This window comes from Tupaia chinensis, unplaced genomic scaffold, assembly GCF_000334495.1.
Source record: "Tupaia chinensis unplaced genomic scaffold, TupChi_1.0 Scaffold000659_1, whole genome shotgun sequence".
Taxonomy (NCBI): domain Eukaryota; kingdom Metazoa; phylum Chordata; class Mammalia; order Scandentia; family Tupaiidae; genus Tupaia; species Tupaia belangeri.
The window spans coordinates 747,192-759,981 of record NW_006160181.1 but is presented as its reverse complement, the minus strand read 5'-3'; the positions used below and the strand labels follow the sequence as shown (position 1 = coordinate 759,981).

General features: G+C 54.8%; 1 protein-coding gene across 1 annotated transcript in view; it reads left to right on the top strand.

Moving 5' to 3' along the window:
• NPR1 (natriuretic peptide receptor 1) overlaps positions 1 to 12,246 on the top strand; it is a 16,771-nt gene extending 4,525 nt beyond the window's left edge. The window contains exons 5-22 of the mRNA XM_014592128.2: positions 121 to 212; positions 1,526 to 1,661; positions 2,256 to 2,343; positions 3,073 to 3,193; positions 3,784 to 3,858; positions 3,986 to 4,063; positions 4,467 to 4,571; positions 4,820 to 4,891; positions 4,999 to 5,155; positions 5,675 to 5,830; positions 6,060 to 6,228; positions 6,861 to 7,007; positions 7,096 to 7,219; positions 7,317 to 7,385; positions 7,658 to 7,832; positions 8,108 to 8,206; positions 11,402 to 11,493; positions 11,649 to 12,246. Coding sequence (XP_014447614.1) covers positions 121 to 212; positions 1,526 to 1,661; positions 2,256 to 2,343; positions 3,073 to 3,193; positions 3,784 to 3,858; positions 3,986 to 4,063; positions 4,467 to 4,571; positions 4,820 to 4,891; positions 4,999 to 5,155; positions 5,675 to 5,830; positions 6,060 to 6,228; positions 6,861 to 7,007; positions 7,096 to 7,219; positions 7,317 to 7,385; positions 7,658 to 7,832; positions 8,108 to 8,206; positions 11,402 to 11,493; positions 11,649 to 11,711 — 2,018 coding nt within the window. The 3' untranslated portion in view covers positions 11,712 to 12,246. The remainder of the gene's footprint in view (positions 1 to 120; positions 213 to 1,525; positions 1,662 to 2,255; positions 2,344 to 3,072; positions 3,194 to 3,783; positions 3,859 to 3,985; positions 4,064 to 4,466; positions 4,572 to 4,819; positions 4,892 to 4,998; positions 5,156 to 5,674; positions 5,831 to 6,059; positions 6,229 to 6,860; positions 7,008 to 7,095; positions 7,220 to 7,316; positions 7,386 to 7,657; positions 7,833 to 8,107; positions 8,207 to 11,401; positions 11,494 to 11,648) is intronic.
• The last annotated feature ends 544 nt before the right edge of the window (positions 12,247 to 12,790 follow it).

The window sequence follows — 12,790 nt, the reverse complement described above, 5'->3', positions numbered from 1 at the left end:
TGTACAAATATATGTTTGGAGGGCCAGGCAGTGAAGAGCAGGGGGTGGGAGATAAAGTGAACTGGGGCATCCCTGATTTTCTATTCTGTCCAAACACAACCGCCCTCCTCTCTGCCCCAGGAGTGACAGGACACCTGAAAATTGACAGCAGTGGTGATCGGGAGACTGACTTCTCCCTCTGGGATATGGATCCTGAGACTGGTACCTATAGGGTAAGTTTGTGCACCCAGAAGGCTGTGCCTACTTCTCCACCAAAGCCCTCCCAGGACATCTGTTTATTCTGTTGTCACCCCATTAAGCTGGATCCCTAGACCCAGCACCAGTCTAGGGGCACAACCAGAATTATTAGGGACTCATAGGCATCACCCTTGAGAATCCTGTGGCTGAGGAGGGAGCCCAGCTCTGCCCTCAGGAGCTCCTAAGGTAGACAGGACACCCTCCCAGCAGAGACAGGCCAATGCAGAGCCAAGAGCAAAGCACATTACACAGTTCTACAGTGCCGTGGGGACAGGAAGTGACCGAGGCCAGAGGCCAAAGACACCAAGGATCAGGTCATCCAGGGAAGGCTTCCTGGGGAGGGAGGGGGTACATGGATTAGACCTGAGCATGCAGACCAAGGTGAATATTTTGAACCAAGAATATAAACTCCTTGAGTGTAATAGTGGAGTTCTATAAGGAGTCTTCAAAAATGTTCATGGAAAGTGCATATGGTAAAAAATTGGGTGGATTCAAAAATTTTGCACCAAGGACCAGCAGTTAGCGTAATGGCTATGTCACTGGACTCCCACGTAGTCGACCGCGGTTTGCGTCCCAGACCCGGTGGCTTAAAACTCACGCCGGGCGCATGTGTGTGCGTGCCCAAGATCCCAAGAGGAGAATGGAGGAGAAGGGATTGCGGTGTGGGCATCCCCCCTGGGGGTGATTTCTCGCTTTCTATCTCTCTGTCTCTCTCTGTCTTGTCTGGCGAGCGCACGCGCCCTATAGCAAAAACCTCCCCCCCCAAAAAATTTTTTTGCACCAAAATAAACACGTACATTAATTCCAATTTCCACAAACTTTTTATAGTACTTGTGTATGTGAAGTGTTCAAGTTTATTTATTGAGAGACACAGAGAGAGGGCTCCTCCCTGCAACGTGACCCTCCTCCAGCCTTCTCTCCAGCCAGGACCATGGGCACACATGGTGGCAGGTAGCACGTTCAGGCAGAACCAGCATTCGAACCCCAGGCCTTCCCATATGGCTCCAGTGTCGCACAGTAGCCTCCTACCTCCTGCAGCACTGTAGCTGGTCCCTATATGGAGTTTTCTTTACAATGCCTTTGAGCCATTTTGAAGTTTTTACACTTGAATAACATGGGCCTGCATGTGAGGTCCCTCTGTATCCAGTCAAAGCAGAGGCGTGGTTAGTGGTTGACAGCCCAGATGTAGGCTCTGGAGCAGAAATGGATCACTGGGAGGGTAGGTTGTCCCCTGGACAGGGGGCCTCACCCCAGCACTTGCCTGCCCCCTACTCCTGCTCACCCTCAGGTTGTACTAAACTACAACGGGACTTCCCAAGAGCTGGTGACCGTGTCAGGGCGCATGCTGAACTGGCCTCTGGGGTACCCTCCTCCCGACATCCCCAAATGTGGCTTTAACAACGAAGACCCAGCCTGCAACCAAGGTGACTGGCCCTACCTAGTAGCCTTTGTTCTGGAGACCTGCTTCCTTCCCCACACGGAGGCAGGTGGTGGCCCCTTCCTTAGGCTGAAGGTTTTCTGGAGAAAGAGACACCTCCTGGCCTTTCCTTCTCTTCATGCATCATCCCAGTTCACTGACTGACTATTAGGTTCAGATACCCTGAGGCCCCTCCATAACCAGCTCTGATGGCCAACCCTCCTATGTCCCCACAGGACCCTTCCCCAGACCACTGCCTTCCTCCCCACATTACATGCTTCAATTCAAACAGGACTTTTGGGTCAGCTCAATGCATTTACGGTTCACAGGGCTACAGAGCAGCTTTCCTCTTTTATAAGGAACCTCTACAACTTCCTTCAGGCCCTCTTTCCTTTAACGAGTGCTAAATGCCCAACTTCAACCATTGCTGCTGTCCCTTTACCACTATTCTATACAAATATATGTTTGGAGGGCCAGGCAGCGAAGAGCAGGGGATGGGAGAAGTGAACCGAGGCGTCCCCGAGCTTCCGTTCTCTCCAAACACAACTCCTTTCTGCGGTCTCCCCCACACCTCTTTTGCTACCACTCGGACTCTCTCCAGCAGATCACTTTTCCACCCTGGAGGTGCTGGCTTTGGCGGGCAGCCTGTCCCTGCTCAGCTTTCTGATCGTCTCCTTCTTCATATACAGGTGAGCCGTGGTGTGGGGGAGAGAGGGCTGCGAAGCCTGGAGAACCAATGGCAGAGGAGGTGGCAGGGACCCAGAGGGACAGCGGGGGGAAGGCCTGGGAAAGGAAATGGGGAGAAGAGACCTAAAAAGCTTTAGGACACAGAGAAGGGAGAAGGAGTGGGGAAGGGAGTGGGCAGAGAGAGGGGACAGGGCTCAGAGTGGCCAGGGAGACTCAGGAGGTTGGAGGAACAGAGAAGTTGGGGAGTGGTGTCATGGAGGTGTCACGGACGGCCGTGCCAACCCTTAGAGCTAGCTGAGTCCTGTGTGCCAGACGCCGAGCCTAGCATGGAGAAGAGAGCTGAACAAGCTCTACAGGCCTCCCAGAGGAGGCTAAAGAGAAAGTACCAGAGACTGACAGGAAAGCCAGGAGGGAGGAGAGGTGACCAGGGGTGCTGAGCATGCGCTGTGCGTCAGCCCGCCCGCCCGCAGCCTTGCTTCTCATTCTGATAACAGTTCAGAATAAAATAAATGAGGCCCTCGACTTCCAAACAAGGACACTGAGGTGACTTTATCAGGGTCCCCAATGATGTCTTCTCACTCTCAGCCTGGAGGACAGAATCCCCCCACCCATCTCTTAGCACAAGGAGTGGTCCTGGGACTCAGGAGGGGCTGCTGAGTCTGCCCCCCACATATGCACACACGGGGTGTCAGGGCTCAGACCTAGGCTCAGGTGCAAGCTTCATGTCCCAGGAAGATGCAGCTGGAGAAAGAGCTGGCCTCGGAGCTGTGGCGGGTGCGCTGGGAGGACTTACAGCCCAGTAGCCTTGAGAGGCACCTCCGGAGTGCGGGCAGCCGGCTGACGCTGAGCGGGGTAAGAGCACGCTGGTGTTTACAAGGACGTGGTGGGTGGTCCCGGAGACCTGGGTGCTGGGGACTGTGCCTGATGGGGAAGGTAGTGAGCAGGGTTCTAGTCCCAGCCCTGTTTTATATGCTGTGTGACCTTGAATGAGTCACATTCCCTCTCTGAGACTGCAGAGTGGTTACCGCTATAGAGCCTTCCCTCACGGGGCTCTTTCAAAGGTCATAGGAGATAGTACGTGTGAAAGTACATTTACAAAAACAAGTGGAAGAAGAGAAGATTCCCCATTTTTTAAAATGAACTATTTATTTATTTAATTTATTATTACTATTATTTTAACTTGCTATAATCACCAGCGGGGGCAGGAGGGGGGAGCAGTGAGAAAGCAAGAAGCCAGGACCGGGTCTTGAACCATGGTTTGTCATGTAGGAATCTAGCCCCCTAACCACCATGCCACTTACTGGCCCTGAGAGGATTTCTTGATGTGGAACTCAAGGGAGGGTGACACAGAGATAAACCAGGTAGTAGAGACCAGAGCTCAAGCAACTCAGCACAGACCAGGCCCTTGGACTGACCGTCCCTTCTGCTCTCTCTGCCTTCAGAGAGGCTCCAACTATGGCTCCCTGCTGACCACAGAGGGCCAGTTTCAAGTCTTTGCCAAAACAGCATATTATAAGGTAGGTCTGGGGAAAGGACTGGGGCAGGGCAAGCTCTGAGGGAGGACTGGGGAGGGCCTCAGGGACGGAGGTGGGTCCCAGGGCCCAGGGCATGCTCCTGGCAGTGATGGTCTCCTTTCTTGCCCAGGGCAACCTCGTGGCTGTGAAACGTGTGAACCGGAAACGCATTGAGCTGACACGAAAAGTCCTGTTTGAATTGAAGCATGTAATGTGGGGGAGTAAGACAGTGGCCTGGGGAAGGGCGGGCACAGGGCGGGTTAGCCATCAGAGCTGGTTATGGAGGGGCCTCAGGGGATCTGTAGCCCTGGGGCAGGCAGACCTTGTATCTCGTGGGTGGAAGTGGGAAATCACAGATGGGAGAAGGGATCATGGCAGATACCCTAGAAGGAGGTCCCTGAGGGCCAGGCATGATGCCTGGAGTGGAGGAGGAAAGCAGGAGCGGGAAGCAGTTCTGGGGGAGCATGTGGGTGGTCATCACCGTGGAAGGCCCTAGTGATACCTGCCGAAGACGACTAGGGAGCGAAGAAGAAGGAGAGGTCTGAGACTGGTGGGCAACTAGGTGAGGAGTGGGGCGTCTACCCGTCTCCTGATCCTGGCTCCACCCGCAGATGCGGGATGTGCAGAACGAACACCTGACTAGGTTTGTGGGTGCCTGCACCGACTCCCCCAACATCTGTATCCTCACCGAGTACTGTCCCCGTGGGAGCCTGCAGGTGAGGGGGATAAAAGCATGTCGGAAAACCTGGGTTCTAGCCCTGGCTCTGCCCCTGACTGGCCCTATGATCCCAGGCAAGCCTGTCCCTCATAGCCATCTGTAACGTGGGAGTGGGAGGAGGGAGATGGCACTAGAGTAAACCTAGTTTTGTCTGTCCTACCAGTTTATGTCAGTAGCCCCCCTGTGCCCTCCTCCCACTCCTGGAGGAGTCTGCAGGATGCAGCCTAACTCTCACTGTCCCAGCAGGACATTCTCGAGAATGAGAGCATCACCCTAGACTGGATGTTCCGGTACTCACTCACCAATGACATCGTCAAGGTGGGCCCCAACACCCCTTGGACGTGAGGGGAGGGGCGGGCAGGCTTCTCTGACCCTGGCTGTAGGTCTCACTCAGGCCCAAGACCTCTGCCTTCTCAACTCCCTAGGGCATGCTGTTTCTACACAATGGAGCCATTTGCTCCCATGGGAACCTTAAGTCCTCCAACTGCGTGGTAGATGGGCGCTTTGTGCTCAAGATCACCGACTATGGCCTGGAGAGCTTCAGGGACCCGGAGCCAGAGCAAGGACACATTCTCTATGCCAGTGAGCCCCGACTCTTGATCCCAGCACCACCCCCATCCCAACCCCGTAAGGGAACTGATGGCCGGCCTCTGATGGGCTTGGGCGTGTCTTTCCTGACTCCAGGTTTAATTCATTCACAAGTAAAAAGAGGGAGACGCCATGGTGGTGCAGGCCTAACAACACTCCCCAACGCTGAGGTCATGTGGGAAGGTCCCAGGGGTTCCCTGTGCATTCTGGGCCTGCACACGGCACACACAGGCATCCATGATTCTGGGTGGCCAAGACTTGGGAGTAGGATCAAGGTGTAAAGCTCTTATTGAGGGCACCTGTCTGTTGTCTCTCTTCCTCAGAAAAACTGAATAATAATGAAAATAATCAAAAATTAAAAGGGGGAGGTCAGACTAAGTGGTTTCTAAGGCCTCATCATGCTCTAACACTCTGTGATATGTCCAGAGCAGTCCCAGCCACATTTTTGTTTTCCCCCTCATCCCTTAGCTTTGGGCAACCCTTGTCCTATGACTCCTGACCTCTGACCCACAGAAAAGTTGTGGACAGCCCCTGAACTCTTGCGAATGGCTTCGCCCCCTGCCCGGGGCTCCCAGGCTGGCGATGTGTATAGCTTTGGGATCATCCTTCAGGAGATTGCATTGAGGAGTGGGGTCTTCCATGTGGAAGGTTTGGACCTCAGCCCCAAAGGTGAGAGGACCTCAGGGAGTGGGACCCCTGAAACACCACCACACCTTCCTCTGGAATGGGCTCAGCCACCACGCTCTGTTCCGCTACGCCAGTGGCCAGTCCCCTGCCCGGCTCCCCCATCCCATGCCTGGTCCTGAACTATCCCAACTGCCCCAGCTGGTGGTCCCCGATCTCTCCCTAGGCGCTTGGCCAACCCCATCTCTCAGCCCCTTTCCCCCTCACAATACAGAGATCATTGAGCGTGTGACTCGGGGTGAGCAGCCCCCCTTCCGGCCCTCCCTGGCCCTGCAGAGCCACCTGGAGGAGCTGGGGCAGCTGATGCAGCGCTGCTGGGCCGAGGACCCACAGGAGCGGCCACCCTTCCAGCAGATCCGCCTGATGCTGCGCAAGTTTAACAGGTCTCATGTAGTCGTGGGTTCCTGGCCTCCCCCAGCCACCATGCACCCCACACTTAAGCTTTATGCAGCTGCAGAGGTAACCCACTCTCCATCCATAGCCCACCCCAGCACAGCACAGTCTCACAGCCCACTTAGCATGTACCACATAACTTAGTTGTCCTCAAGGTCCCCCACCATTCATCCTCCTTTCCTCCACCAACACTGACTGCCCCCGCCCCCGCCCAACCCTAGACCTATCGGTGGGATGCAGAGAGAATGGGCCACAGGACCCTGGCTTCCCACCTCCTCCCTATATCCTCTCCAGCCCCTGGCCGGAGTTCCCACCTCAGCCCTTTGATCTCCATGGGCCCAGTTTCTTCCTCTGCTGCCTGTGTCCTCAATGGACCCCGTCTAGCTCCACTTCCTCTATCTCACCTGTGTTCGATAGAGAAGAACAGCAAATTGATAGATCTGACACTGGGGTCCCGGAGATGAGCTCAGCTCCCTGCCCCTTCCCCTGCTCAGTGCCTCCCACGCCCTCTCCAGGGAGCCCCAGCAGGTGGGGGTGGGCTGACATTCAGCCTGGGTAGGGCGAGTACCTGGGGGTGGGCTCGCCGGCAGGCTCCTCGCTCACTATCCCTCCACCCCCGCAGGGAGAACAGCAGCAACATCCTGGACAACCTGCTGTCCCGCATGGAGCAGTACGCCAACAACCTGGAGGAGCTGGTGGAGGAGCGCACGCAGGCCTACCTGGAGGAGAAGCGCAAGGCTGAGGCCCTGCTCTACCAGATTCTGCCTCAGTAAGTACCTGTGTCTGGGGAGCCGCCCACACACCCAGTCCTGTCCCGGCCCACCTCTGCCTTGACCGCACACCGGCCTGCCCCTCAGTTCAGTGGCCGAGCAGCTGAAGCGCGGGGAGACGGTCCAGGCTGAAGCCTTCGACAGCGTTACCATCTACTTCAGTGACATCGTGGGCTTCACGGCTCTGTCTGCGGAGAGCACGCCCATGCAGGTCAGGGCTCCCCGCGCAAGTCAGGCCAGGCAGGCTTGGCTCCGTCCTGCTTTCTGCTTCCCGTCTCCCACCCCTCTTGGTGTGTCCTCCCTTCCAGGTGGTGACCTTGCTCAACGACCTGTACACTTGCTTCGATGCTGTCATAGATAACTTTGATGTGTACAAGGTGAGAGGGGAAGAGGTGGACAGACAGATAGGGATGGGGCAGGGGCAGACAGAATGATGTGGATTCTCAGGACTGGAGACAGGGAACATGGGCAGAGACAGGGGCCTGGGGAGACCCAGGGACAGGCGGAAAGACCAGGTGGACTGGGGGATGAGCAGAGGCAGAGAGGTAGCGGCTGGCGGATGGGGACAGACAGAGTCCAGGGTGACGGAGCAAGCGGCGCAAGGAGAAGGACGTTTCAGTCCTTGAGCCCTGCGCCCTCACTCGCTCAGGTGGAGACCATCGGCGATGCCTACATGGTGGTGTCGGGACTTCCTGTGCGGAACGGGCGGCTCCACGCCCGCGAGGTGGCCCGCATGGCCTTGGCTTTGCTGGACGCTGTGCACTCCTTCCGCATCCGCCACCGGCCCCAGGAGCAGCTGCGCCTGCGCATCGGCATTCACACAGGTGGGGCCACCACCATCGAAGGACAGGGCCTCCAAAGGCAGGAGCTGCAGAAGGGAGACTTGTCCCTGGGCACAGTCCTTCACCCCTCATAACATAGGCACCCGTACACGCCCACAACCCACACACACAGCCCGGATGTTGGATGCCACCTCCTGCCTCTCCTGGAATGCCCTCCCTCCTCCTGTGGCCACCCCCATTTCTCCTACCTACCCCCCTTTTATCCCCTTTCCTCCCTCCCTTACTAACAGACTCCTCTTCTTCCTTTGGCCTCCCAGGACCTGTCTGTGCTGGTGTGGTAGGGCTGAAGATGCCCCGCTACTGTCTCTTCGGGGACACGGTCAACACAGCCTCGAGAATGGAGTCTAATGGAGAAGGTACAGGTGCCCTTTCCGGAGGGGCTGGGGAAGGCAGGGGCCAAGGGAAACTGCTTGCTGGGAGCAGCTTGTGTCTACAGGACTCCAGTCCCGGCTCCCAGCCCTCTCTCCTCCCAAGTTCGGCCTGGGCACATCTCCTTGAATCTAATCAGAGAGTAGGGGTCTTGCTGTCCCATCTTGCCAAATGCTCTGGTCTGTTCTGTCGCTAATAATAGAAAGATACCCTAGTCTGGGCAATTTAAGAGAACAGAGATTTGTCAGCTCAAGGTCTGGAGAGCCTAGGTCTGGGGCCATGGCTGGTGGGGTTCTCCTCGCTGTATGACAGCAGGCATCGTGACTGTCCACATGGTCTGTCCTGCTCTTATTCCCTCTCCTTATGTCAATTGTGGGACTTCTGACCTTAATGTTGGTCTCCTCCTAACGGCCCCTCCTTTCAACACCACAGTTGGATGGAGTTTTAAGTTTTGTGTTTTTTTTTGAGTGTTTGTTTGTTTGTTTTTGTTTTGCTATAGGGCGTGTGCGTTCGCCAGACAGACAGAAAGAGACAGAGAGACAGAAAGCGAGAAATCACCCCCCAGAGGGGATGGCCACGCCCAATGCTTTCTCCTCCATACTCCTCTGGGGATCTTGGGCACACACGCACACGTGCCCGGCGTGAGTTTAAGCCGCTGGGTCCAGGACTCAAACCGCGGTTGACTACATGGGAGTCCAGCTACATAGCCATTATGCTAACTGCTGGTCCCCCGAGTTTTAACTTTTTAAATTCCGTCACAACTAAATCTCAACACATGAATTTTGGGAGGGGGACGTTCAGACCATAGCACCAAATGACTGAAAGTGTGTCTAGGCCCTTGTTCGACGGTTCCCAGCAGGAACCCCGCCTGCAGCGCCCTCTGCTCTGTCTTTGGTGTTAAAGGACAGCTTCAGAGCCAGCCCCACGGTGGGCGTGAATCTCAGCCCCCGAGCTGACTGTGTGTCAGTTTGCTATACCTCTCTGCACCTCGGTTTCCCTCCTCTGTTCAACGACAATGACACATCTACCTCATAGGAGTTATGTGAGAAAGTCACACAAAATGCCTAGCACTTAATCACTATTCTGCTTTTCTGGGCCTTAGCTGTTTCTGTGTAGAATGATGTCCGTTTTAGGATTGTACGAAGCCCAGCACAGCTGCACACAGTAGGTACCTAACAAATGCTTGTCCCAACCCCTTTTCCTGGTCTTGCTTCCGTCATCTTTCCTCCTGTTGTAACCAACCAATTCAACTCAGGAAGCATTTATAGTAACATTTATTGAGTGACTGCAGATTGCCAGGTCCTGGGATCCTGAGAGGCCCAAAGCCAGAGTTGGGGTATCCATGTGGACCCCTCCACCCTCATGGTGGGAGAGGGGCCTGCTTGGGAGCCCAAGGGCTCTAGGTGAGCAGATAGTCACAGGCACTGTGTTTGGCACCCGGGGCATGAGAGTACCTAGTCTTCAAGGAGCCCCATCTCATAAATTGTTCAACAAAACAAGGGGGTCCAGATGGCACAGCAGTAGCACTGCTGACTGGACTTACATGTGAAGGTTTTCAGTTCACATCCCGGGACCTTCCTGTGCATGCAGGACATGCCCATGATCTGAGCTGGCCAAGGCTGGGCTTGAACCCTGCTAGGATGCCATCCCTCTGTCTCTTTCTTTGTTCCTCTCTCTCTTGGAAGAAACAGACAAACAAACAAGCAAACCAAAGGCCTAGTCCTGTGGTTAAGGAAGCCAGATCTCACAGGGCTGACCATGTGGTTCAAATTCCAGCCCTGGTAGTTTGAAAAGCATGTGTGGGTATGGTCAAAGTCCCGATAGAATGGAGAAATGGAGGAGAAGGGATTACAGCGTGGCCATGTCCATCAGGGAGTGTTTTTTTTCCATCTCCATCTCTCTCTCTCTGTTTCTCTGTCTCTCTCTGGTGAACATTTGCACCCTCTGACAAGTAAAAATAGAACCGGATGGGACCAGAAGGTGGGGTGGTGGTTAAGGCGCTGGATACTCCCACATGGCTGACTGTAGTTTGAGTCCTAGACCTGGTGGCTTGTTTCCTCTCTCTCTCTTTCTCTCTCTCTCTGGTCAAATTAAAATAAATGAATGAATAAATAAGATTATTTTTTAAAAAATAGAATGAGGTCTCCGTGATGCAAACTGCGGAAGTGGGGACATGAGTTCAGAGAGCAAAGACAGAGTGTGGGAGTATTGGGCCCCCTCCATCACTCACCTCCTCACTGCCTGGGCAGATCTGCTTCCCTAGGCCTCCGTACTTCAGCCATAAATTGAGGGTATTGAATTTCGTAACAGGGACAGCAACCCCTTCGATAGGGCCTCCTGTGTGCCCCATTTGGCTTAAATACTTTTGAGTATTATGTTTAATCAGCACCACAAAGAGGAGCACTGTCTCCATTGGCACTTTGCAGATTAGAAAAATGAGGCACAGAGAGTTTCTCTGACTTGCCCAAGCCAGTGTTGGAACTGGGTGCCCAGGAAGGCAAGGCAGATCTGAAGGGTAAGCCCCTAGCCACTCGGGAGCCCAGCACTGCTCCACAGCAGTGTGTCCAGTGGTGCCCTCTGCAGCCAGCCCGAGCTGCCCTGTAGCCTCCAGTCATGTGTGGCTATTGATCCCTTGAAAAGTGACTCATTTTAAACTGCACTCAGCTTTAATTTAAATGTAAATAGGCACGTGTGACTTGCAGCTAACATTTGGGCACAAAGCTCTAGGGTTCCAAAGAAGAGTCCAAGAGGGAGGCCAGCAGTTAGTGTAATGGCTATGTCACTGGACTCCCACGTAGTCCACCGTGGTTTGAGTCCCGGACCCGGTCCAGGGAGAAGGGATTGTGGGAGAAGGGATTGCGGTGTGGCCCACCCCCCTGGGATTTCTTGCTTTCTCTCTCTCTGTCTCTCTCTGTCTATCTGGCGAGCGCATGCACCCTATAGCAAAAACCTCTCCAAAAAGAAAGAAAAAGGATCCAAAAAAAAAGAAGAGTCCAAGAGGGTCATGCCCTGTATGGAGGGGGGTGGGCCTTCTCTGAATTAGTGTCCTGGACTGCAAGGGGGCGGGGAGAGCATTCGTCCGCCTGCACCCTCCTCTTCCCCCCAACCCCGCCCCAGTTCCGGATCTCTTCTGCCCCGCGCTCCTGTATTCCTCACCTTTCCTTGTCCCTCATCCTACCTAGCCCTGAAGATCCACTTGTCTTCAGAGACCAAGGCTGCCTTGGAGGAGTTTGGTGGTTTTGAGCTGGAGCTTCGAGGGGATATAGAAATGAAGGTACAAAGAAGAAAGCCCTTGCCACTCTTTGGGGTCCCAGAGGGCATCACCCTTCTCAAACAACCAATGCCACTCCCAACCCTGGGTCTGTCGTCTAATTTGGGAAAATGGGCTTGCCACTCCCCACCCCAACCTCCTCTTCTCTTTTCCTCCAGGGCAAAGGCAAAGTTCGGACCTACTGGCTCCTGGGGGAGCGGGGGAGTAGCACCCGAGGCTGACCTGCCTCCCCTCCTGTCCTTCCATACCTCCTTTCCCTGTGCCAGAGGTGACAGAGGGGCCAGGCCTCGGCCTTACCCATAGCAGTCCCACCACTGCCAAAGGATGGGAGAAGTGGTTTAAAGAGCTCAGGAGAGACATCGGATGCGACCTCTGAGAGTGGCCTGCTGTGGAGAGAACTCAGAGCTCACAGGACTGGACCATGGCACATAGCCATGGCACATGCACCTGTGCTCCACCCTGACCACGCCAGACTGAGTGTGGGTCCCCAACCCTCCGCTCCCTCCCCTGCCCTCCTCCCTCAACTCTGCTGCACTGGGACTTTTATTGGGAAAGGAAAGAACCACCTGAGGGGAATATGAAAAGAGACTCCAAGTGATCAGAAGGGTGGGAGAGCCCACATCGGGGATACACACACCACCCCTCGACCCTGTGCCCCCCACCCTGCATGGGGGAAGAGAGAGGCGTGCAGAGGGGCAATGGGCCTGTGTGTCTTGCTTCTACTGTGAGTAGAGACCATTAAACCCTTTATTCCAATGAGCGTCTCTTCTTTTTTTTCTTTTTTTTTTTTGAGAGATTTTTGCTATAGGGCACACGTGCTTGCCAGAAAGAGAGAGACAGAAAGCGAGAAATCACGCCCCCCCGGGGGGGGATGACCACGCCGCAATCCCTTCTCCTCCATTCTCCTCTCAGGATCTTGGGTACATACGCACACCTTGGGCACGCATGCACACGCATCTGACATGAGGCCACCGGGTCCAGGACCCAAACTGTGGTCGACTACATGGAAGTCCAGCAACATAGCCATTATGCCAACTGCTGGTCCTGAGTGTCTCTTCTTGAGGAAGAGAGAGTTACCAGAAAATAGCCATGTTCTCTACTCGCTACTTCAACTAAGACTCAGGCTAAGAGTGCAGAATCTAAAAGGTTGTAGGGACCAGCAGTTAGCGTAATGGCTATGTCTCTGGACTCCCATGTAGTTGACCGCAGTTCGTGTCCTGGACCTGGTGGTTTAAACTCACGCCGGGCGCCTTTTGGCCGGAACCGCCATCTTCCAGTAATTAACCAAAATGGCGAACCC